Below are 27865 nucleotides of genomic sequence, written 5' to 3'. Positions count from 1 at the left end.
TGTTATTCAGGCTATCTGAAGAGTGACGGAAATTGAAATCATGCATCCTAACCCCCTTCCCCCATGCATGCCACACCACTCCATACAATCTTTTTTTGGCTTTTTGTGTGAGTGGGTAATTGAAAGATGGGTTGTGTGCGTGTGTGCATAAAAACAAGACAAATGAAAGAAGTAAATTTAAGCTGATGAAGAGCTAAATGTATAGAACCATTATAATACTCTCTTTATTAAAAGTCAAAAATATATACACCCTCATATCCATATGTACAAGTACATTATGCTCATCATATGCCAACAAAACAATCTGTGGGTCAACAAACTGTTAAGAGTATGCATCTGTTGATAACCTTTTGATCACAGCAACTGATCCTTTCAACATTCCTACACAACATCTGACTGCATTTCTGCAATCTGTTTGCATGTACTTAAAGGCAATCATTCTGGGGTAATTTTCAACACTTCAAGTGACATTCTAAACAGTCTAACAGGCACCTTCACAAAATATGTTTTTCATATTCTGCATGCTTGTTTGCAAGCACACTGTACACAAAGTATTCAATGGAAAGAATAGTACAAATGTGCTCTGAACATCAGCAGGATAAAAACATCCAGAAAAAGAAATTGTTCATGCACAACTGCTCAGCTTTTCATTCATTGATGCCTCTCTGTCATGAGCAAGAAAAGTTGCAGTTGTGAAAGATACAGAAGGCCGGAATATTCTCTAATAATTTCTACAAAATGCACACATCATTCTGTAGATGGTTTGTCTATTTTTTCCCCCTCATCTATTGTGGTTACTAATTTTTGAAACCATGTCTGTTTTTATCCTAAGAAATTGTAACAGTTTCAGTCAACTGGTGCAACAATCTGAAGTTATTCAATGGATGTGGTGGTAGGGAAATTGAACATTTGAACATTGGCTAAACTGAGTATGACAATATTTCATTAAAAACACCTCAAGCTTTCAAAAGTTGTCAAAGATTGTTGCAAGACATGTCTATGATAATTCCTTTAAATTTTGTAAAGGATATGGTGTAGCTCTGCAATGCTGGTGCTGAGGTAATATGTTTTAAATAAAGTTTATTTACAGGAAAATAGTTTAGAATTGGCCTTTACAGATTTGGCAGAGAGGTGTCCAGACTCTGCTAAAGGACTGTAAAAATTTTAATATTTAATTTTAATACACAAAATTCAACTGCACAATATTTTTTTTAAATTCAAACAAACAGCTTAAAACAACCAAAAAGTAGAGCATTCCTCTAACAAAAAAAAAAATTTAATAAAATTTTTGTACTTTTTGTTTGTGCATGATACTATAAATTAGTCCCATCATACATAAACATGACAATATTTCATGCATTTCCAATTTTTAATAATTTTGATTGCATGTTTGTAATTCATCACAATATAATAATTTTACAATCAACAAGGGCATGTTCCACAAGAATACTGGCCCTGACCTTGAGATATAAATTCAGAATTCTGACAGGAAGACATGTTGAATAGAAAATTAGGACAGCAAACTGCAGTCTGATGTAAATATAGACCAACCTGTGGCAGAAAAGCCAAAAGAGGTTTGTCAACACACTTTTGATGATGACAAAATAATTCGGTGGGAAAATAGAGCTCACAAATTAGGTCATTAAACTCCTTTGATTCTTGGCATCCTGCAAGTAAATATTTTTAAGCTTTGCACACATATACATAATTTTTATATTTGCATAGTTGCAACACATGGACAGGTTATTCATTTTAATGCACTAAATTGATTTAACTGCTCTTTCCGCATAAAGTAATCTTTAAACTGCTTTTATCTTACAGAAATTTTGACTCTACATTCTAGTACTCCTCTCAGGCACATGCATGCCTGCGCACACACATACACATACTTATCCTACAAACCCCTACCTCAATTATAAATGGTTAGCATCCTCCTTTTTTGCTTTAATTATTATAAAAGTCAGATCTTACAAACGGGAAATCTATATTTAGTTAGATGTATGTTGTTATGATGTCAGCCAATCAGAGCTGGTACTATATATTAGGCATATTTCTGGATAATAGTGATGTCACAAGTTGGACTTCATTCTGTGCATGGTTATATTTGTAGATGTATGTCTCAAGAACAGGGGTAGCGACTCATCCACATTTGGGGAAAATCTCACCCTGCACTCAGCTCAATCCAGTGATTTAAAAAAGACTTTTTATCATGCTAGATCTTTAACAGGAGACATAAATGTGCTACAGTTTATGTTCATTTGAACTAAACTTGTTAGAGTACATAAAAATTACAATGGGACCTGTCATAAAACAATCATCAGAATATGATGAACGTATAATTAAAAATACTTGCAATCACACACACAGCTTCAAAGTGAAAAATGATCTTCACAGGTGAAGTTCTACAAAAATGGCATCAAGGTCCAGTCCAGTAACAAAATATTGTCTTTTACTCAGCAGAGTTACTGATGACTTGTGATTCAAACAATCTGCATGCTCACAACCAGTCTTTTGTACTAACTTTTTTTTCTGTTCCATGAAGGCATGTTTCATGCAGTTTAGTAAACATATCTTTTTGTCAAATGTTCTTGTAACAACTATTTTCCTGTTTGTTATACGATATTCCTCAAATTATATTTTATGGATATTTTCTATATATTCATTGTCTCCTGGAAGAATTAAAACACTTTTATTTTTTAAACATAACCATTAATGTTTAGATGTTTCAAAAATGATACTTTTAAGAGCATATTTTGTAGAAATCACCAAACCTTTTATCAGCACAAGCAGACAGCTGCAAAGACCATGTGAATTTCTTGGCATATAAATTAATGCAAACAGTTTAAGGAATTATGCATTAAACTCACAAAGTGAATCAGATAATAACTTTAAAAAATACCCTCCTTGTATGAAAATTACTGAAAATAAAAGGTTGATACAGACTCAAAATAGTAAGAGACAGAAGGTGCACCAACAACATCTTTCCCTTCAGCTCTCTGGGATATATATATATCCATAACACAACTAAAGGAGAATGAAGATACATTTTAAAAAGTAGCTTCATATCCTCAAGGTTTGATCGGTGTAAAGTTACAAGATCTTTTTGCAGTGAAAAAATTGTAAATTACAGAATAATTTATAAATAAGAGTATTGCAGAAATGTGGTATCAACAAGATTCGTTGTTTCCCCCCTTGCACCCTGGTATGTATGTATATTGTTTCATTGTAATGTGCATTTGTACAAAGATATGTTTGCACTCTACAATATGTAACATATATACATTACAAGCAGATAAATTCTGATTTTAAAGAGCACTTATTTTAAGAAACATACAAAACTGTATTTTATTTTGGTTTGTGGCTATAGACATGAAAAGCATACATGTTCTTAAAGCAAAATAGCAACAATAGGTACAAAGTCTATGATTAAAGAGCCACTTATAAAATTGTCCAATACCATCAGTGCAATCACTTTCTGTGATTATGAGCAAGCCATGATCTCCCTTTCAACACATCTGATCAAACTTGGGGAAAGATTATTTTCATGGCTAAATCCTTCCAAGGGAAAAAAAAGTTTAGGTCACAAAGTGAAAAAAAAATTTCAGCAGTATCTTCAAAGGGTTCTGAATATATCACTGCAAGTTCACCATAAAGTGTGACCATCCTGACATTCCGGTCACTTAATTCACCAAACTAAGCAACTACTTGATCAGGCTTTTGATCAAACAATCTGACAAAAACTTCTGAGTGAGGTATACAAATACGTAGATAAATATTACACCAGAAGCAAGTAAGAAGTTTAAAACAAAAAATAAAATCAAAATTCATGTTGGCTTAAAAAATTGCTGATCTTTTGCTAACGATTCAAGTGTTACACCTCAATTTTGTCTTTAGACTACAAAATACTGTATTGGGCAAGAACTGGTTTGTCACAACCAAACAGCAACATGACTGTATGAGCGCAATGCAAATGATATGAATGTTTAAAAAAAAAAAAAAAACAATGGAATGAACAGTTAATAATATGCATATCAAGAATAAACTTCAGAATATGCTAGCACAGTTACTTTTACTCACAGGCATCTAAAGAAAATAACAGCAAACCTGTATGTAGGTGTCTCTGTCTTTCTCTGATTATGTGCATGTGTGTGTGTGCACATAAGTGTGTATGCAAGTCAAGTGCATGAATGCATATGTGTGTGTAAAAATGTTAACAATCTAAACTATATAGCTTAGGCTACCCCCCAAAAACAAAGCTACACAAAACAGCTAAATACTCTAAAACAGCATGACATTTTAAGATACTGTATACTACAACATCAGCAGCAGCAGCAGCAGCAGCAGCAAATTAATGCAAATTTAAGGACAGTTCGTTGCATGAACCTCACCAACAGCACAAAAATAAGATCTGATGTCACAAGTGAATCCATTTTTCTCCACAGTGAACATTTACACCGCACACACACATGCATGTGCACACACACAAACACAAGTGCTTATACAAGCACACTTCTCTCTCTCTCCCCCTCCCTCCATTCTGGCAGTATTTGAGAACTGCCGAATGTCTCCTAAAACAGCAGGAATGGTGATACTGGCCAGACTGGTGAAACTGCTCTCATTTCACAGACATCTCTGTTTGCTTTGTCTTTCAGAGAATAACATTGGCTTGTCGGCTGATTCTACTTTTAGGGACAAATTGATCAGGATTGGCAGTCAGCTCTGCTTCATACTGCTTTTTTATATCTGCTAGCTGTCCTCCAGACCAGGTCTTGCGTCTTTCCGCTGACATCATTTGAAAATTTAAAAAAGCATGCATTAATTGCCTGTGGCATGAATGTTGTTAACTATATTACTATCTGTATAGCAAAAATGGCAATTTGAGAACATGACAAATAAATCATCAAATTCTTTCAAAGATGTTGCTGGGGTGCTGGGTCCTTTTAGCAGGCTTTGTAAGGTCTCGAGATGCTAAACAAATGACTATATTCCTCTCTCAATTCAACAGCTGGACCAATGAATAAGTCAAAAGCGCTGTTAGAAAATCATCGTAAACAAAGTCTTTTATCCTTTGTATGCCAGTTTCTGTAGTTTGTCTGTCCATGATAGGAACATTTAAAACAGTACTGTGCATATTTGTTCTAAGAGTGTCAAGCAGATGAACCTGACTTCTTTTCTGATTAGTAAATTGTCAAATAGGTCCATACCAGAACATGCACTAGATGATCTGTCTTACAGAGTTCAGGCAAACATTATGCTATGCCTGTATCATCTGTACCCTCCTCTATTCAGCTGCTCAGCTATAGATAAATTGTTTTAAATGGTTTTAGATGTAAGACTGCATGTTTTTGTGTTTTACTATGAGACACCATTTGCATTATCCTTATCTAGAAACAAGCAATTTTTTTCTGTTTTTCATAACAGAGCATAAGTTGGTCATTTCACTTCAAATCAATGTAACATGAGTTTAACTGCACATTTAGTGAAGATACTGGTTACCTCAACAAGGGGCAATACATGATCTTCAAAGACGAAACTCCGACCATTCAAGGGTTTTTTTTTCTAAGCATGTCTGTGTGCAAAGATTTCCTAACGAGGGGAGAAGATTTATAATAAGCTGTTTTTTGCAGAGGACAGAACAACATAAAAAGCCCAGCTAAAATCTAGTCCAAGTCTGCATTCAGTTGTGAAAAGTTTTGGAAATACATTTTCCAAATGTGGACAATGCTGCGTCTCCTTTGCTAAGTGGAGGAGAAAATTTTTTTAATTAACTTGGCCTTCAAACTAATGTGCTAATATTAAGTGCAATGCCATGGAGAGAAAAGACACAATAATCTGGCAGAAAATGCTGAAAAAAGCCACACACCTGCTGCTTTCTTGCTGCGCTGTGTCACCTGGCGTGCCAGTTCTTGGTTTAGTGTCAACAACTCTGTGCGTTCCTGTTTTTCCCTTGCCAGCTGGCTGTGAGTGTGGGATACTGGCATCCCGTTGATGTCTGGCTGTGACATGGCTAGGATGCTATGTCGAGCAACAAGAGGTGGAGAACAAAGGGAATGTTGATGATGCAAGATCAGGGAAGATCACAATTAACAGACTAAACTGTCACCATTCATGGTGTGCTGAACTTGCATTCAGGCTGTCAAGTGAACATGAGCATTGCAGTAGTTTGCTTAGTACTCTTTACACTATATTCATTAACTGCTATCAAATTCAGAGTGAGGCCATGCCTCGAGAGTGAGTCATTCTATTTCTACTCATCTCTGTTTGTGGAAGAAAAACATGACAATAACACCTGTACTTTGGGTATAAAAGGTTAATTTCTAAATGTCATACATGCATAAATCTAGATGTCTGATGGACACATACTATCTCTCTAAGTTGTACAACTCTGACAAGATCAATGAAACATAAATCCCTAAATGAAAAACTTTCTTAATAGACAATACTGACACTTTATCTTCTGAATAAGCGATTAAACTTGAAGCAATAAAAATAATTCTAAATTTGAGTGTTAAGCTATGTTATTAATACTGGATGATCCTGAGGTCAAGCTTAACATTTACTTTCTGACATAAAGTTTGACAGAAAATATTCTTCAATTCTTCAGACATACACAAAGTAGGTCTGTCTTCCTTTAACAGTGGGTATACTCTAAGGCCTGTATAAGTGCACTAGAATTTCCCTCTACCACATATTACATCATGCGATGATTGCTCTCCTGTCTTTAATTTTAATTACTTACCATGTAAGCACAAAAGGGTTAATTTCTCAGCATGTAAGAAAAACTTGCTTTGTAATAAAAAATTTCTGAACAATTTTTAATCAAAACATAAAATATAAAAGGAACAGAGATGAGAACACTTTGCATTTGACTTTAAATTCCATCTGACTTTAAATTAAACTTTAGTATTTATAAACACGTTTGCAGTTTCTGTCTGCTATGGAAATTCTGATTTCTGAACACTTTTAACCTGGTATGCCCAACCATAAAAAAAATTCTTTAAGCTGAATATAAAGAAATAGCCATGCCAAGCGGGCATCTGGTTAAATTTTACACTTGTCAGCATGCATGCACACACAGCAAAGCAAAAGGGGAGGAAACATGCAAATGAACTGCAGACAACACAGTGATCTGGCATCATATTTTGCTGAAAACATTCGAAGTTCGAAGCCAACTAACTTTTGCACTTGACTGCAATATGGACAAATTTGTATGTCTTAAGATCCTAACATTAAAGGCTTCACACTGTAGACAATGCTGGGAAGGAGGTGAAAAACTCAACAACACCCAGCCAGAAGCAGCATGATTTTGTTTTTGTCATTTTTGAGGGGTGAGGAGGGAGGAGGCTTCAGTAATTCAAATATCAAGTGTGGAAGTTACTCAAAAACAATTGTTTTTTTTTTAAATGTGGCCAAAATCAGGAGTGCACTAATGGAAACGTCTAAAACAGGAAACTACAGTCTCAAGTTTAAATAAAATGTTTCTGGATTTTAAGGGGACAGGCAAATGAAGACATGGCAGGAAAAAAATAAGAAAAAAAATTAAAAATAAAAACTTACTGGATTACATCAACGTGAGTGCAACTCTCTGCCTATTCAACGTGAGTGCAACTCTCTGCATGTAATGGACAATCACTTCCCTTATAGATTATACGTGTTGTCACAAAGATTCTGTATGAAGACTGGAATAAGTTACTGCATAACATATGCCCCGGTGTGGATAATTTCACTAACCAGTGTATTAGTGTCAGGATGCCTAGCCAAATGTAAGTTCGTGCAGCACTGCTTGATTTCTTAGTAAGACAAGCCAATCCAAGACTTGTCCATAAATTTGAAGCAAGTTTTGGACATTATGCTGGCTGGACATCAACAGCATATAGTATATTCTACTATGAGCTATTTGAAAACATTGGTTGTATTGTTGTTTAAAGGGATGAATATTTATGTTATAAAAACCTGCATGTGGAAATGCTGTCTTCATAAAGAAGGAAAAGACTATAGAGCAATAATTTAGTACTTGTCTCGGCCTATCTCAATATATATCCGTCATAAAGTACAATGAGCTTAGGTCTCCAAGGGGGACAATTTCGCTCTCTTCTGGCTGGGCAGATGGAGTGGCAACCTCTTTCCAGGGACAGATAATAGATTGTATACCTTTGATGTGCCAACATGCGTTTGATACGCTCAGCTTTCTCCTGCCGTTCAACTTTCTCCTCTTCTGTCAACTCTTCAGCATCGGCTTCAGGATCATACCGTTCAGGGATCTCAACCTTTTGTGGCTTGTAAAGCTGTTAGGTTGTCATAGAAATGAGTGAGATGCAGTCATTCTGTTTTGTGCATTACATGCTTACTTTTGTTAGTTTGCATAAATGACATGGAGTGAAGATTACAAACACAATGGACACATTTCTCATCACCCACAAAAAGAAAGTTGGGATTCCTCCCCTCCTCTACTTCATCTTTTGCCTCCTCACCCACCTTCCTTCTCATTCATTAAGACCTGAGATATGAAGTTTCTTAAAAGCCTTTATTCCCACTACAAATTCTTACTTCCTGTCACCTACTTAATAGATGTATTTTTTAAAAGCCTTTAACTACTCAAACATAAATTAAAAAATAAAAGCCTAACCATCACTGCTGCACTTTAACTACTTTAAGCTTACTGATCACTCAACATGCAATATACTCCCCATTAGTACCCGTTTTCATGCACGTTATGACCCTTTTGACTTTATACCATGCATTTTAATCTAGTGTCATCAGGAGTATATGCAGACAACAAATATACATTCAGTATCTTGGATATTGGAGAGAAAATCTGAGCAGAATGCAAGTACTAATCACAGAACAGTGGCAAAGAACTGCAGGTAAAACAAAGAGTGGCAAAAATGCCAAGCAAACCAAAACCTGCCCTGAGACTGAAACAAACATTTATGCATTTATGTAGAAAACAGAACATGGACAGAATGTCTGTTCCCAGCAGACCCGAACAGTTTGCAAAAGAATTTTTTGGGCTGTTATCAAAAAATGCTTATTCCAAACACTTATTCCTCTACTTGCAATAAAAAGATTGCATAATTCTGATTACTACAAGCAACAGACTTTATATACTCACAATCTCTCGTTCAATGAGGCTTTGATCTATCTGGTCAAGTTTGTCCATCTGAGTCTGGGAGCTCTTGACGATATCAGGCACATTGTCAATCTAATGTTAACAAAGGCAATAATAGTATGCACATGCATGTATGAACACACACATATGCACATGTGTTTACACACATAAACATTCTGACATCAACAACTGTTCTTTTTACCTTCTAACATAAAAACTTTTCTGCATGAATACTTTAAAAATCCAAAGAAGACTGCATATAGAGTTCCTCTATTCATTCCCCTCTATCACCATCATTTGCAGAGTAAAAAATACATGAACCATCTATTAATAGACTTTGTCATAAATTACATGCATTGTACTAAAAGACAAAAGGTTTGATTCTGTAACATGAAGCATGTGTGCATATATAAATACATTAGCATAAGCATATCTGCATATATAAATAGCATGCACATATGAGTGCATACATGCATGTGCACGCACATATATATATATGAATGAATCAAAATCTGAGTAGAAAGTTGTAAAGGGGTAGATAATGTACATGTCTGATGACATGCAACATGCTGTTACCCACCTTTGCATTAGAAATCAGATCACCTGCAGAAGAATGGAAGGATGAACTCAAAAACGCCTGGGATTCCAAGCGTGTTGGCTCACTGGATGAGATCGTCAGGTAACGGCCTGTTGGGGATCTTTTGGCATCTAACATTCCTGTATCCAAAGCTGCCAGTTCTGTAGACCATGGGGGCAGACCAGGCAAACCTGAGTTGTTACCTCTCTGCGCATATGCTGGTAGACTGGATGATCTACTATGAACTGGCTCCTGCAGGTGAGAGTCCAGCAACACATCAGCAACACCTGATTGACCATTGCTCACACGATCCCTCGTGCCATTGTTCACATTACTAGCACTACCCCGCAATCCCAGGAAAGATGAACTTGGTTTAAATCCACGGATCACACTCTCTGGGGTATGCTGTGCACCAAAAGGTGATCCTGATCCTGAACCAACACCTAAAGTACTGAGAGCAATTTCACTCCTAAATGGTTTTGACGTTTTGTCCTGATAAGGTGTAAATGGTTTGGGGGCCAAAAGTGCTAATGATGACCGTCTAGAGTTGCTGGCTTCGCCTCCATTGTTGAGTGCTGGCATTGACCCTGATCGTTGCAAGTTTTCATAAAAAGGTGCCGCAGACAACTGAGGACCGCGGCCAGAAAGGTCAAGGCTGGACTGGCTGCTGGTGTATGATGGGTATCGTGCATGAATGATTGTGCTCATCTGTCACAAAAAAGATCATCTTTCACAGTTAATTATATCAAGCACTGATCTAAGATTAGGTGAAAGATTACCTGGAGTTCTGTACTATTCTGATTTCACTTGAATAATTCGTTAAACTTACCATTTTATTTTTCACTGTGACTTTAAATTAGTTTTATTGTTAATTTCAAATAAACAGCAAAAGTAGATAGCTATAGTTTAACACTCTTCATCAACCTTTAACGTTCAGAGCTATTTTTGTATTCAGTAATAAGCTAAGAGGAAAAACTTTAGTGTAATATGTCCACATATTTAAGACACATTATTCACCAATAATATACCATCATGACACAATTATGAATGGTTAAGTTTCCAGCACTTAAACAGAGTAAGCAACAAAGTGCAAATACCTCACTGTCTGTCGAACTGACTTTCAAGGCCACTTCTTGCAAGTCACGCTCTTGATCATCATCGGGCCCTCGCTTCATTTTCTCCCTTTCTCGACGTTGCTCAGATTGCCGTTTGACATCCCGCACTGTAAGTCCCCGAGGCTTTTCTCGTGGCAAAAGACCTGTAGGTCGAACACACAGTCACGTGGAATATTACACATTGTACCATTTTATAAACATTTAGAAGACAGATTTTTTAAAATTCATCACAATGAAAACTTGAGCAGATAGCAATGAGATGCCCAGCAAGCCTTAAGAACACCGAAACTTTGTTGGAGACTGGTTTGAACTTGTTTTCAATGATACGATAAGAAGATCATGTTTGATTAATTCCTTTCAAGGAAATGATTTTCAGATAAAGTAATATGCAGGATTTTCTTCACAGAAACAAAAACTACACTGCTCCACATCCTGGCTTGACTTTCTAGCTCTAAGCATTAAAACACCTGCAACATGAAACAATGAGATGCCCCCTCCCTTGACAAAAAACAAGAAAAGATAAAAAAAAAAAGCCACCCACAAACTATAAGATTTGAACTCACTAGACCACACACAATAATATGCTCACTCACCATAGAACCGCTTGGTGTTGTCATCTGCATCACCAATATCCCATTCCATCCTGCATTATCAGCATTGGAAAAACTGCTGCTGAGGTCTAATGTACCCTGAAAAGAAGTGAGAAAAACAACCACTGCAACATTTTTCGAGGTCAGCTGTTTTTGTTGCCCCTAGCAATGATTGAACGGGAACAGCAAGACACTGGGTTCATATAAAGGTTAGAAATCTCGGGGTACCAGGGGTAGAAGGTAGAGAATGATTGCTTAATTTTTTTTATATTTTTATTAAATTTACTCCTTTCACATTAAACTGATGATGCAAGAGCAATTAAAATAATTAAAAAAAGTTAAAAACATATTGGTGAAAATCTTCTAGTATAACAACAGCATCTCCAGCTCACATCTTGTCTCCCATGACTGATGATCGGACGGGGAATGTCTGAGGCAGCAGCATCAGGTTCTGGAGGTGAATATGGTAATTGTGGAGAGGCAGGTGACAGAGGTGACGCTTGTGGGATCTGCTGTGCCAGGTCAATCTGCTCCCCAGAGTCAACATCCGTCTCAAAGTATGTTCCTCTTTTCTTTGCTTGTTCCTCTTCATCTCGCTCTGTCCAAAAACAAAAAAGTTATTCAGCCTAAATATCACAGGCTAGTCCACTACTTCTTATATCATAAACACTCACAAGTAACAGACCCCACCCTATCTTCGCCAAGGGCCAATGTTAAAAAAAAAACAACCCCAAAAACAAAAAAACAGATATTTTGAAATACGAAGCAGCTCAAAGCAGCAGTCTCTAGGGAGAAATACCAACCGAAGGCAGCAGCAAGCTGAGTTCCAGATGATGTTCGTCTGATAGTGCTCATGGCCTGAGAGAGTTTTTCCCCTTGCTGTGACAGCCCTTGTAGCATGTTCTGTACACGTGCCAATTCCCGTTCCATCTTGACTTTAGTGTTAGCATTTTCTGATGCCTGCAATGTCCAAAACAATTTGCAACCATTTATAAATGATGAATTTGAATAAATTGGGAAAGACACTGTTTAGAATTACAAGTAAGGGCATATATCCAAACATAAGCATAATAATACTTTAACATTTCTCTTCCTCGTGCTCCATCTTCCCCTCTTTTAAACATCCATACCACAAGTATATCATTAAGATGTACATATAAACATCCACACCACATCATACATGTAAAGATCTACACCATATATACAAACATGCACAACCACTATCTCTTTAGTATTTCTTTACTTGTAAAAGTCATTTCTCATGTGAAGTATAATGATGTGTATACATTTTTTAAGGATTTAAATACATTTTTACAACTGTGTTTAAAGACACCTTGACAAAAATATGAAAAAAATTGAGATGAAAACATGTAAAGATGTATTCTGACAAAGAAAAATTAAGTTAAGAAACAGATGTTTTTCAAATACTGAAAGTAACTGCTCTTACAGCCAATGAACATACCAGGGAAGGAGCACTCTTGCTGCGCTTGAGTTCACCATGCACTTTGGTCCGCAGCAAAGCCACTTCATGTTCAATTTTGTTGTTCTCAGCAGTTGTTTCCTCTAAAGCCTGGAAGTAAATTAGATTCTAAATTACAATGTATATTTATGACCCTTTTTTGTGAGGGTCTCCCTCCCCAGTCATTTTTAAGTGGTCATCTACCCTTTCCACGTCCAGATCAACTGGAAGTGTGGTGTACCATGGATATCAAACTTTTCCCTAATCTCAAGTGATAGTATTCTAATCTATCAGCTATCCACTTTCTCAAAATTCTGAGGAGTTGGTGGATATGTCCTAAAACATTAATAAAAAAGGAGTGATGTCTGTCTTCAACACCCACCTTAGAAGCTTCTGCAAGTTCCTGGGTAACCCGTGACAGTTCCTTCTCCACTGAATTCAGCTGCTGAGTTAGGTGTCTTTGTTCCTGTGGGCTGTTCTGGAAGTCTTTCTTCTGTCGCAGAATTCCTGCCAAAGCCTTCTCAAGAAGTTCCTGAACATCAATTAAGTATGAAAGATTTAATGTCCCTTTTTCAGGTTGTTTGGGGAAAGAAGTATTAGACCATGCATTTATATGGGGTCAGCATTTTTGACGGTGATGCCCTTTCTTCTCTCTCTCAGTGGCTACCTCCCCTACCCCTGTATGGAGTCTGTACCCATTCCCAACAGCTGGGTCAATTAAGGGGAAGTTTGCTGAACCATATGGTATTAAGCCATGTGCCTTTCAGTTTGGATGCCATTGCTTTAACTGCTCAGCTGTCTACTTCTCCATTTTATTTTTAAAAACAACACAACAATTCATGATGAAAATTGACAAAAGTCTGTCTCAAAATCACTCATCTACACCAAATCATAATGGCTTTGTTCATTCTCTTTAATTGGATGTTAGCATCAGCATTACAATGAATGGTTATCTGACAATATATTTTAATATATCTTGGACAACCAAAATGGCGGCTTCTGCGCAATAAAAGTAGAAATAAAATGTTCTAGACAATAAGAATAATCATTAGAGATTAATGTTAGTATTTCAACTGTATCATAAAATTTCTTTTTGTTTGATCTATTCTTATCAAATTTAGAACTTTAGTAGGCCTGTTTAGTTTATCAGTATATTACATTACTGACCTTATCCTCTCGAAAACTGGAGACTTTGAAGCTCTGCTCTTGCAGAAGACGATCAAGTTCATTTAAGCGTTCTATTTTCTCCTGAAAGAATGAAAGATAATGAACTTCTTAATCACTATAGTTTCTTTTTAATGGTGACTATTATAATGTTTTCTAATACAATAAAGTTACAGGTGGTCTTAAAATGAAATAAGATTACCACAACTTAAAATTGGAAAAATTTATATGGATTCTACTAAGATTTTTGCTGTCCAAGTTTTAATTCTTTTACTGCATCACAGGACTGCCAGTTTATAATAGTGCATGGAAAAAGCATTTGAAAATAAAATGTTGTGGGCATTCCAAGCAGTTAAAAATTTTTGTTATGCCTGCCTACAAAACAAAAGCACTACACTGATATAAGCTGCAGAACCAAGAAGCATCACAACTCTAAATGTCATGACTGGCACAAAGCAATGGAACTTACTTCAAGGTCGACCTCTGTTGCTGTCAGCTGTCGGATGTCATTCTCTATGCTGGCAACAACACGCTCCTCCTGATACTTGCGAGAGAACTCTAGCATCTTACGGGGAGGCTGGTACTGATCTGGCCGAAGCAAATGCTGTGACAGAGATATAGGCAAAGCAGGTGAAGGGTGGCTCATGAAGGGAGGGGAGGAAGGTGAAAGGATAAGACTCCATTGCCTTATGGCCCTTGTGACAATGAACTGCTTGTAGTTCACCTTGTCTAGTGCACTGCATGAAAAACACAATCCTGTTGCTGCATTTTTTACCTCCCCTGATAAATCAGTCATCCACCGCTGCTGGGTGAACACAAGGCTACCGAGCTAGATTTTTGTGAAATACGTACATAAAATGTTTGCTCTCCTTTCCCTCCAGAACACCACACCCACCCCATCACACCAGTTAAATCTACACGCTCAAGCAAACTTCAAGCACGTTCTCAAACCTAAAGTAAAAGACAGAAAGAGACCTTTCTATATTGAGTGGCCAGCATGAGGTTGTCCACCATAGAGACTGCCCATAGTAACCATGTTGTCCACAAGGCTGATGATTGGGCGATACACTTCCAGCTGCCAAGAAGCAAAACAAGTACACAGATAAAACACATGACTTGACAGAACCTTTTGGATAGGTCAAATAAAGAAGTGGGTTGGAAAGATTAAAATGATTATAAACTGTTATTATGAATTAATTTAAGTATTATAATTTTAATTAAATATTATGCACATTATAATTTATAATATATAATTTATAATACAATTGACAAACTGATTTTAAATAAATGATTTTAATCTTTACCTCTTTCTAAATTCCTGAGTAATCCAACACTTTCTATCAGTTATATGTAATAAAAGACATAACTGAGAGAGTGACACTTTTAAACATTATATACATTTGCTTCTTTTTGTCTCTTGTAGTCTTTGAGACACTAGATTCACTTCAGAAATCTTTCTCAGCAAACCCATGTGCCCAATCATGTTCTAATTCCCAATGGTAAATTTGATGACAGCTCATCTCCAAAGTTTGACTAAAATCAATGAAGCACACATGTGTCAAAAGACTTTCTTGGGGCTTACTGTTTACAATTCCTATTAATAAGTACCTTACAAAATACTAATCTCAATCACCTTTTTCTCCACTTCATCCAAATGTGTCCGAGTGTCAACAAAGCTCTGATGTCCCTCCTCTAGGCTGCGATCCATTTGTCCCAGAGAATCATTGCGTCTAAGTAATTGACAAGAAAAAAACGAATGTGACAAAAGTAAGGGCAAAGTTGTGATTTATACATATTAGTTGCTGTAAAAAAAATAAAAATAAACAGAGGTCAGGTCTTTATCCATAAAAGGAAACACTATAAAAAAAGAACACTATTAAAATGCAGAATCACAGAATCGATTATATATTTACACTTCAATATACAAAAGCAAAACATTTTATCTGTTTAACATTAAAATTAAACAAACTATAATTCACACCTATTTGATATGTTCACCTTTGAATTCAGATTTAATGCTAGAATTCTCTAACCAAAGCACTTACTGTCTGCGGTATTCTCTTTCCATGGAGCGAGATTTGTTAAGCTGTTCACGATAAAAGTCACGTGCTTTTTCTAAGGCCGCCTGATTCCTTCTCAGCTGAATCAGCAGCAGGACAAGCTCATCATGCTATTAGTGATAAAAAAAGCCCCAAAAAACAAGTGTTATAAAGTTCATGAATGGAGGTTACGCTTCTTTCTCCATAAGCAAAACTGTGAAACCATTTTTAATAAGAAATGTTAATATTTTTCATGAAACTCACTGTCTTTCCTATTAAGTCTCCAGCAGATATGCTCATTCGAAGGCGTACTCCATTCAACTTGTTCTTCTTCAGCTTGGTTTCCTGTTAATAACAATAAAAACAATCCCATGTTCATCACCAACTTAGCAGCTTGTCTGTGTGGACATCTTCTCCTTTTCCCCAATATCAGGTACAAATAGCTAAAGAACAAACAGGAATCTCCTTTATTCACTCACTCTACAATACAAGTACTCAGGGTACTCACCAGCACTTCACTGTCAGGCATATCTGGTTCCTCCTTGACAGTCTGAATCTGTCGTTTCATCTGGTCTGTTAATTTAATAAAATTTACTGATGTACCATTGACAATGATGCCAAAGGCAGCTTAATTTTATCTTCATAAGTGAGTGTGTGTTTGTGTGCATGCATACTGCTAAAGAAATCTTCATAGATAATGGATGAAATGCATGAAAAAATAAACATTTAAAATAAAGAAAAGGAATGAGGCAAATGAAACTGTTGAATGAGTCATACATGTATGAATGTATGAACAGTTACAGTTACAAGATAAAATAATCTTTTGATCTGTTATAGACAGGTCTTTGCTATTTGAGACGTATAGTTAATACTAGACTATGAAAAAGACATGCACAATTTTACAATGTAAGTACCCCCCCTCCCACAACCATTTTAGTCGTTTAGAAACTTTTAAAAAGGGGTAAAATATAATTTATGATTTCCTTGGAAAAATACTCAACAGACTGCACGTGTAAATCTTAAAGATATCAATAAATTGAGCTAAATAATATAATTAAAATAACAACATTGTTTGTGACTTACTATCAGTGGCACTCTGCCGGAAAGACTGAACCCTTCCAAAGGCCTGGCGTAAGGTTCTTGCTTCCTGATCAGTGGAAGATTTTTGTGATGGAAGTGCATTCTGATCAGTGGAAGATCTTTGTGATGTTTCAGTGCCATTACTGATCCCTAATGACAGTCCTGCTCTGCTGTCAACAGCTGTCCTGCGGCCATCTCCTGTCTCCTGCTCAAACGAGTCACTGAAACGCCCCGATCCAGAGTCCTGGCGCCTGTTGCTCTGCTTGTTATCATCAGAATAGGCTTGATTTGAACGACTTCCTCCCACATCACTCTGCTGTAACCCCCTCTCACTAAACTGCGCACCAGATAGGCGCTTCTGTGAGTCACTGTACTGGGACAGGCGCTTTTGTGAGTCACTGTACTGGGACAGGCGCTTCTGCGAGTCATTGGACTGGGACAGGCGCTTCTGCGAGTCATTGGACTGGGACAGGCGCTTCTGCGAGTCATTGGACTGAGACAGGCGCTTCTGGGAGTCACTGTACTGGGACAGGCGCTTCTGGGAGTCACTGTACTGGGACAGGTGTTTTTGCAAGTCACTAGAATGAGACAAGCGCTTTTGCGAGTCACTCTGTTGCAGTAAGTGCTTCTGTGAATCACTGGACTGGAACAGACGCTTGGCAGGATCTGCCTCCCTATTCTCATCTGGCCTTTGAAGCTGTAAATAAGACAGGTAAAAAAAAAAATCAAACAATCAAAACATGCGCAGAGACCACAAGCAACTACACACATACAAATTCAGAAACTCATGTTTTTAATAATATGGCAGTCAGTCTATGCATGCATGGTCTGAAAAATCCTATTCCACATAGTCATAGTACTTCACACTTTGAAATGGATGCATAATAATTTAAATGGTACTTTAGTGAAATTCTAGAAAAACCTGTAAGGAGAATAATGCAAGAGCTTAAAGAAAAAAAAAATTAAAGACTGTGAGATAAAATGGCAAGTCAGAGCACACGAGTACATGTGATCATGCACGCACAAAAGTTTCTTTCTTTATGGCTGTTACTGATAAGCACTAATAATGAAGTGAATATCTGAGTTATCTGAAAACTTTCTTTCCACTTACTTTACGCTGAGTCTGTTCATGTGGAGGTGTTGGGTACTGAAAGAATGGGATTTGCTGCATACGTTCCTTGTTCAACTCATTAGCCGTCATTAGGCGTTCTGCTGTTGCAGGGCTGTGAGTGTCCGCTATTTCTCTGACGATCTGATCTCGAACGGCTGTCGGGTAAGGGGGACGCCGGGGTGGTGGTGAGTCACTTCTCCGTTCTGCCATCCTAGACATCTCAGGCAAGTTGACGTAAGTGTGTCCCTGCTCATTGGCATGATGCTGCGCAGGTAATGGAGGCATGCGTGACAAACTATTTTGACTGGCACTGGAGTTATTTTCATGAGGCTGCTTGAGACTTTGTTTTGATGTGTGGTGACCAGGGATGTCTGCATGACTGCTTCCAGCCAGACTGTGCCGGCCAGAACTGGCATAGGATGCACGAGGGTCCTGTGACTTAAAAGACTGAGGGTTCTGGGCCCCAGGTGGCAACTGTCCTCGAGAAGGATCGAGGTCACTGGATGACTGGCTCTTCCCTTGATATGATTCTCTCTCTCTGCCACTATCAGGATATCTCCTATTTTTCTCTGGAAACCTAGCATCCTGTCTCTCTCTTGGCGACATAGGTCCTGCAGGCCTTCCACTACCCTCCCACCAGCCTCCTGGCTCTCGGCCCTTCACACCCCCATCCTTACTTACATCACTCAGTGGCCGGTCACTGTTGACTCGGTATGACCCTGAAAATTCAGACTCATCACTAACACCATGATTTTCATCCACAGAACTTTTACTTTGGTCTCTACGTGCACCACTGTAATATCCATCAGGCCGAGCTTCAACTGGCAATCTCTGCCAGCTGGCATAGCTCCCTCGATTGGAGCTGTCACTTCGACCTTGGTCACTGACTACAGAGGACCTCTGGTAGGGGTCACTTCTGCCTCTGTCTTGAGGAAGACTAGGTATGACACCTGAACCAGTCTGAGTCACCTGGGACTGAGCTGGAGAAGTTCTGTAAACATCCCCAGGCAAGCTTCTCAAACTTCCTTGGGGATCATTCAGGGCTCCATTAGCATCTGCCCTAGGATGGTGCAAAGGATCCTGTGAATGTCCCCAAGGTCCTGAATTACTTCTTGATGAGGAACCATTTGCAGTCCTGTGCATCTCTGGGGGCAAACTATGTAAACTTCCATGTGGGTCATAGCTACCATCTCTTTGTCCCATTCTGGGGTCATAATTGTCCCGGCCAAGATCTGGAACGGACCTCCACTGAGCATTACCCATCCAGCCATTTGCCGGATTGGGTGGGGGGCCTTTTCCTGTGTACATTGGCTGATTTTGTCCAGGGTTAGGGTTCTTCCAGTGAGGTTCAGCCCAGGACTCTAAACCCTGCTGATGACCATCTATGCTGTTGTGATGATTTAGAGGCTTCTCAGCATATGTATTTGGATGATCAGGGGGAAGGCTGTTGGTGATCCTTTGATGGTTCTGTGCTCTAATGTTGTTATTGGCTTCACGCACAAATCTGCACACATTAGTGATAGGGTATAACCACAAAGGCAAAAGAAAAAAGACAGAGAGGCAAAAATGTTTTTGTTTAGGTAAAATAACTGCTTATGAAACTGTCAAAACTATATTAACAAACATTAATTACTTTTTTGGTTTTTCATTTTTTTTTGACTAGCTGCACTAGATGTTGCACAAGATGAATGAGATGCCTGGTGCTTCAGATTTGGAAAAAAATGAATCATTCCAAACTATGTAGATCATGAAAAACATTTCACCAAAAATTTCCCTCATGCACTATTACAAATTTTTCTTTATTTCTAGAGCAGCATATTCAGTGCTAAAAGGTTCAGTCAACTTGGACTTTGCATCCAAATCAAACTGGCACATTTGTAACAGACAATAATGTCAAAACAATTCTGCGTATTCTAACACATGATAGCATCACTCAAATGTCAGGCAACTGAATCAAGCTACAGATGGACAGTGAAACTGTCATGCTCTTCTTGACAACACCCTCCATACTTCTTATATTTAGTGACAGGATAACTGAACCTGTCAAAATACTTTATTGTATTCATTTACTGCACACACATCCACATGGGGAAATGCACTTTACACTTTTTATTTACTACAATTATCTGGTTGTTATACTCATTCCTGATTCTAGTCTTCAGGGTTCAACTCCGATTGTTTGACAGACTGTTGTCTCTTAATTGAATGACACTTAAAACATCAATAATGTAATATCCTGATATAAAACTAAACAGCCCTACTAAATTTCTAAATTTGATCAGAATAGATCAAATGAAAAAGAAATTTCATGATACAGCTGAAACACTGTAACTCATTAATCTCTAATAAATGTTCTTATTGTCTAGAACTTTTTATTTTTACTTTTACTGCACAGAAACCAGCATTTTGGTTGTGCATTTTAAGAAAGGTGGTAATACCTGGCTCCCAATCACAAACACAGTAACTGACAATTTTATGATCATTATTCATCTCGTGTTTTGTTTCAGCTGTTAATGTCACAAAACAAAGAACACATTATTTTACCATACATATTCATATACACACACAAAAATTCAAAAACAGGCATGCAGCACTATAAGCCCCCTACCACCTAAAAAGTTTAAAAAAAGGAAACTCAACACTAACCCACTATTCCCTTTCATCATGGCTGCTTGCTGGAGACTACTTATCCAGCCATTGAGGTCAGACTGCGTGTCGGTATGGAAGTACACTGTTTTTGTATTCTCGTGTTCAAGCTGTCAAGAGAATTCATGCATATCACTACAAAGTTGAGACTACAATTTAAAACATAAAAATATTGAAGCTCTCGCTCTGTAAAAATGATTTGTAAGGAAAATCAAATACTGTGTGGACAAAATCTTCATTTCTACAACAGAGGAATGGCTCTAAAAACATTGCTCGGAATCCCAAATTGCATGGAAAACAAAAACTTGGCAAATTTTTAAGCTAGTAACTATAGGTGAATTATCAATAACATGCCTTGAAAGCAAACTCCTTCTGTATGCGATCTTCTATAGTGCAAGGGTTGATTCTGTAGCTTGGTAACAGAATAGATCCCAGGCTTGCTTTTTCATCATCACCTAAAAATGAATTTAAAGAAATGTAATAATAGCATAACAATATTTTTGATTGAATGCAAGGGATACAAAATCAGAATGAAGATAAAGGACTACAAAATGAGCAAAGAGGACCTGGTTATGACAAAAGAGTTATACTGTGCATATATTGATGGCCAAGAATGATATGCAAATTCTCATGTAAGCACTGTTCAACAAAATGATTCACAAGCAATGGATATTAATTATTACATAAGAAAACCCCAAAACATAGTCCGTTTATTCAATCTCAGCTAACTTTTCAGCAGTAACAGACTAAATCTCACAGATGCTTTAAAATACCAGACATGCCGTCCTAGCTTATAATGGGTCATAGTTAAGACAAAGATATTATTTCTACAGATAAGAATACCTTTGTAAACAAACAAAGCAAAGTCCGCAACAACACACCATCTTCGTTTCCAGGTCTTGGAAAGTCCACCACTTTCCTTCAACATTAAATCACTGGAATTTAACTTTTACATTCTGGCGTATGGATGGATGTGCACACATAAACTAGTACATAATCAAAAACAGATAAAAGCAAAAAAAAAACACACACACAAAATTGTTTACTCAATTCTTTTCCCTGTGTGTGGCAGTAACAAAACACCCTTCACCAGTGGAACATGAGGTTGAATTAAGCTACATAATAAACTTTACCACCTCCAACTTAAAAATACAGGTTATATGAAATAATTTTTTTAAGTAGAACATTTAATGTTTTTATTAGATTTACGTAATGCATAGACTTATCCAACTCTAGTCTTCAGAAGACATAACAGCACTAACATGAAAATATATGCTGAAGTCCGAATCATGTGACTTACCAGCCTGTACAGAAAGCCACTTCTCATCACCCGGGAAACAGGATTCCTCTTGGCTGTCGGAGCTTTAAGGCTCCTGAGGAATAAAACAACCAATAAAAAGTGGTTGTGGTGGTGTGATGATGTTTTGTCAACACAATTCCAGGGAGAGAATACCAATAATATCTGTTTGCATGTCTAGTTTATGTGTTGTATCGCTTACCTCTGTTTTGCTGTCCCCCTTCTAAAGTCAATGTCATCTACAGGGCTTAGAGGTGGTGAACTAAAAAAGGAAACAAAAACAGCTTAGAATTTATATCTGTCAGTTTGGTTAGAAGGTTCTTTATTACCACGTACTACATAAAGAATTAAACACAGAGTATAAAATGTACAAGTGAAATATTTGCTGAGCCCAATAAATTTCCTTGGACAGCATGTGTACAGGTGCATGCAAACATACACGCGGGTCCACAGTCATGTAGGTTCAGATGTACAATGTATGTACACTTCTGTATGCACCTACCTTGGGGGAGGAGGAATGTTGTCTTCAGAAAGAGGCTTGCCAGTTACTGGATGACTAAATGTAGTCTGCTGATTGTTATGGCTGAAAGCAGGTTTTAAATAGCTGTAAATCCATAAGCTGCTGTAACAATATGCTTTTAAACATTTCAAGGAAATTTTGAAAGAGTTTACTGATTATACACAAAATTACACCTTAACTTTTTACATATATAAACAGCATATCTCACCCATGTATGACACACAAGTTCATTAAGTCTATGGTAGCACATGTTTACATTTAAGAAAAGCTGAGCAAAATATTACATCATGGAAAAACATCTCCATATATTAAAAGTAATAAATCAATACATATAAAACAATATGTGATGAAGAGTGAACTATTTATTTAATCATCAACAGGTTTTCTTTAAACTGACTAGTTTTTAAGCTTTGTTATCCATTTCCTGTTGAGCCAACCTGTTCTGCTTTGCAGGACATGCTGATCAGGTGTTGTGCACAGACAGAACAAGAAGCTGCCATTAGCCACACTACACCTGTTAGCACATCCCTTTCCAACAATGCAGTGACAGGCAAACTAAAGAGGACAATGCTCAGCCCACACAGCAAATACACCTCACCAGTTTGTCTCTGCGCGGAAACAACTCCTGTCCCCCTATATTCATACTAAGACCATAAAAGCTAAAAGTTCTAAGGCACATCCTGACTATGATGCCTTTAGGATAATATTGTTTCTGGTCACATCACCATCACACACCAGAGAAGTGAAACATACTAAGGGCAAAGCAAACTAAAATCATAAAAATGCATCATTAAAAAAAATAATAATCAAAATATCCTTTATGTACATTTTCCAGGTTTCTGAAAGGTTTCGCATATTTCACTCCGGGGCTTAAAATCTGCTTATACATGCCACATGGCTGCAAGGAAGTATTCATTCCTTTGCATCCATCAACAAATTTTCTTCTGTTCAATGCTCATTTAGCATCCAATGATCAATTTATCGTCCAATCAGAAAAAAGGTAGTTTTGTAAGCTTACTCAATAAAATATGCAACTCCTTCTGGTGTGTAATCCAACTCCCATCCTTTAGGTAGACCTGAAAAAGTGGAAGACAATTCAAAGTTGACTACTTCATAACTGATGTTTCATAAAGGTACATGAATGTCTGACATCATGAAAATGTGAATAATCAATGAGAATGAACAAAGAAAGACAAAATGAACTTAAGAACAAAACAAAATTGTTTGCCTACTTGATCAACTGAATGAATAACCAGACAAATTAGCAGAAAGAGAGTGAGAGAAAAGAAAGCATCTGACTTCACTAACAGTCCTCAGTCTATGATGAACTATGTCTGACCTCCCTAACAGCTCTCAACATATGAACTGTCTTCCATCTCAAACACATCAGATTTTAGCAGGTGCACATAGAAGGGAGATGTCAAATATGCTGTGACATTCTTATAAACAGAACGTCAGGTGCACCTCACTAACCAAGTGTGTTGCACTAGTTCCCCACCACTTTTGTCCAAAAAACACTACATGCAACTAACAATGTTTCTTGCATGATTGAAAATAATAAAAACAATAATAAAAAAAATACACGGGGTCATGGAAGACATAGCCTTTTGCCTCATGAGAGGAAAGCTTTAGGATTTAAAGAAAAGAAGAAAAATGTTTAAATCTTCCAACTAACAAACTGACATGCATTATTCTAGTGGATTAAAAACAAAAGACAAGTTCATCAGGATGGGGACAATTATTAGAATTTATTGGTCCTATTTACATCTTGGTCCACTGGGAATTCAATGCACTTTAGAAGATGTAAGGGGGAGTAGGCATAGATGCTGTGAGAAGGGCATCACATTCAGGCACACATACAAACACGCATGCACAGTTATCAAGTTGCTTCAGGTGGATGTGCAGAACATAGGGAGAAAACTCCTTCAAGAGATTTGAGGTTTGAAGTAACAGGTAGCAATTTAACAGGTGTTATCTCTAGCAAAGTAACTATTTTGCCCAGCTTATCAAACTTCTGTCCTCACAATGTAGGTCATCTTTAGTTAAACAGAACACTTAATGCAAGGCAGAAGAAGACTTGCCAAGAAAATGCCACTCACAAATCTCTGAGCCAATGAATGAGCTACACTGATGTTCACTGTAATTTACATGAACGTTGAAAGATGAATTGACTGCAAGCTTTGGGCTGGTCACCACAGCCTTCACCATGAAAGATTAGGTAAAAGGATATATGTCATTATATATTGACAACAGCATGTTCATTATCCACAAAAAACTGCTTCTGTGCACCCAGAGAATGACCGTTGACTTTACTTGATGAAAAAGAAAGAATAAGAAAAAAAAACAGGTAAATTATGGTGATATATTATATTCATGCTGTGCATAGTCTGGTTGACTCCAGCTTGACGGTTCTGGTTACAAAAAAATTCAATGACAACAATCCGACCAATTTAAATAATACATTGCATCCAAGTATCAGGTTTGTATGAACTTGGACAGGAGTAAAAGCCAGTAAATTGGTCTGACAAGGAATAAGAACCATAGAAAATTGGGCCTAACGATAGCAACTATTATTAAATGTCCATCAAAAGTCTGCTCTACTCTCCTGAACTGTAAATTACTTTACATTTTAAACACATATACACCATATATAGTTCAGGAACGATTGATAGAAAGGGATAGCATGGTAGGTTTATGGTTTATTTGCTACAGATAAGCTTGGGATGGTGATTCTGCACCATGGGTGAAAGTGATTATGCTAGTTCAGACAGAAGCATGTGTCCAGAGACCAGATTTGAATCAAGGACTTTCTTTCATCGGTGACTAGCTAATGTTCTACCACAAAGCACCGATATTAATCTAGTCCAAGAAGGAATGGGTGATGTGTGCAAACATAGGGGCGGAAGGGATGGAGAGAGCCTTCCCTTAGAACTCTGAACACCTCAATCTCCCCACCCTCCCATATCGCCTTCCCCATCACCACCTCTCTCCTTCAAACACTTGTGAGAAAGCGACAAGTGGAGTGTTCAAGGAGAAGAGGAACAAGGCCTTTGGCTGAATATTGCTCATAAGAAATGCAAGCTGCCGACGTGTTTTTGAAGGGCATGTAAATGTCAAGATCCATGAATTCCTGCGTGGTTTCTCACCTGCCGCCTTTACTCATCACCGCCAGTCGCCGCCGTGACGTTAGCGGCAGGGGGAGACAAATAGGGGAGACAACCCGAACGTTGTCCCCCTTGTCTAAACCTTCTCGGCGTTTAAAATAAAAATCTGTCTCCTTTGTGATCCTGACAACACTCACAGCCAAGCATTTCAGATAAAGCAGCATCCCCGGGCACACTTGTGGGCTCGCTGAAGAGCTGATTTATCTGCTTATCCAGGCAGGCCTGCTCAACATGTTTATTGAGCTTTCTGGAGTGTTAAGATTACAGTCCTTTCATCTGTAAACTCATAGAAGAGTGCATTTCCTCTTCCTCTTTTTTATTTTTAAGCTTAATGAACGTTTTAGACAAACGAGTTATTTGACCGTTATTTTGTGACATCACAGAGAAAACCTAATAATAATGAAGAACGGCCTGTATTAGCTTGGGCGCCGGTCTGTGGAGTGCGCATTTGTAAGGGAGCCGGTCTGTGTAGTGCGCATGCGTGCGAATGTACGTGCATGTCCATCTGCGTGCACGTTTGTGTGATACTTCTACGAGCTTTTGATAAGGTGCATAAAGTCGTCTGGGGCTCTCGTCGTGAAAGGGAAAGACCAAACATTGTCAGGGCTCTGCACTCACCCGCACAAAGCTCAAGCTCAATACAAGAGATGGTAGATGAGGGGAGGGGAGATGGGAGGAACTAGAGCCAGCACCCGCCGTTCAGTGTCTCGTTAGTGTCCTCTCCCAACTCTCCTGCGATCTTTGCTACCTACCTTCATCCACCACAACACACACAATCTTCCTCTGATCAGGTGATTTTGGGTGGATTTGAATTCCTAGCGGGAGGGTTCAACCTCATGCTCACCTACACGTCCAACCCCCCAACACCCAACACCCACACACTTCCTCCAAATGCCACAGAGATTAGACAACTGCAGACGAGTGTTACGATAAAAGCCTGCACAGATGAATAAAAGCAAATAGAGCAAAAATACAAACCTCGAAAAAAAAAAAAAGAATATTACAAAATGTACGTGCCTCTGGACTTTCCGCTGTTGTGCACACAATGGCGGAATTCGTGTACAGAGGACCCGAATATTTCCCTGCCTGTGACAGCACTGTGGCTGAGTAAGGACAACATACAGGAGAAAAGTATCACCCTAGTATCAGGGCAAGGCAGCAAAAAGCCACCTGTTTTATTAGTCATATATAAGCTGAGCCTTGGCAGGTATGACACGGCGCTCACCTCTCTTTCTCCATCTCTCTTTTCAGTTTTTAAAGCGAGCTCCAGCTTTAAAAAAAAAACTAAACCAAAGGAAAGAAACCCTGCTGTATAGCACTTCTGACGCACAATACGTATTAGGACTATTAGAAATAACGATATTTCCCAACCTTAATTAGTTTGTATCTACGTGGCACAGAATTAACTGGATAATTAAAAAGAAATTACGGATACCGGAGAGAACGAGAGAGAGTCATCGCACCCTGATTTTTCTACAGTTTACTGTGGTGTGCCTCAAATAAACTTTCTCGAGCCCACGCACACACCCACGCGCGCATAAAACACCAACTGCTGGACTTTTCGTTCGCCCAAGATAACTGCACACAGGTGATAGAAGCCTTTGTCCGTTATCGCCTCTCACACTCTCACAGACATCACCTGTCACTGACAACCGCCACTTGACCCTTCCCGTTCTGTCAGCTCGTTTGTAAGCCCTGTGGATTGTCCACCATCCTTATCAACTTCATACCAGCCCTGCCCTCGCCAGACACACCCTGGCAAAGCTGGACGTGACCCACCACCTACGCCTACAGGGTCATTCTATTATGGGCTTGACACCTCTGTAACCTGTGCTGATTCAAAACACACACAGCTATAATTATTCTCCGGAAATTCTGATGACCTCGAAAGAATAGTTCACATTCCCACCGTGAAGTAAACATAAGCAATTCACTACCATTCACACAACAGAAACTTAAAATAAACTGTATTCTCTACTCCTCGTTCTGTCGCC

At 38.1% G+C, this 27865-nt stretch overlaps 1 protein-coding gene across 1 annotated transcript; it reads right to left on the bottom strand.

The window, feature by feature from the left end:
- Positions 1 to 200: 200 nt before the first annotated feature.
- Positions 201 to 27072, bottom strand: LOC112558692. The gene is given in 30 exon segments (XM_025229280.1): positions 201 to 4782; positions 5864 to 6015; positions 8152 to 8285; positions 9113 to 9202; positions 9690 to 10394; positions 10784 to 10944; positions 11221 to 11299; positions 11395 to 11490; positions 11784 to 11989; positions 12195 to 12351; positions 12854 to 12961; positions 13233 to 13382; positions 14018 to 14098; positions 14484 to 14618; positions 14990 to 15023; positions 15025 to 15089; positions 15648 to 15744; positions 16060 to 16184; positions 16318 to 16398; positions 16562 to 16626; positions 17137 to 17830; positions 18245 to 19748; positions 20891 to 21000; positions 21245 to 21345; positions 21734 to 21809; positions 22191 to 22263; positions 22390 to 22449; positions 22690 to 22770; positions 23726 to 23783; positions 26889 to 27072. Coding segments are annotated over 30 exon segments (5781 nt in total). The 5' UTR covers positions 27058 to 27072; the 3' UTR covers positions 201 to 4648.
- Between the last annotated feature and the right edge of the window lie 793 nt (positions 27073 to 27865).

Source organism: Pomacea canaliculata, linkage group LG3 (genome assembly GCF_003073045.1).
Source record: "Pomacea canaliculata isolate SZHN2017 linkage group LG3, ASM307304v1, whole genome shotgun sequence".
In the NCBI taxonomy this organism is placed as follows: Eukaryota; Metazoa; Mollusca; class Gastropoda; order Architaenioglossa; family Ampullariidae; genus Pomacea; species Pomacea canaliculata.
This window is presented reverse-complemented; position numbering and strand designations above follow the sequence as displayed.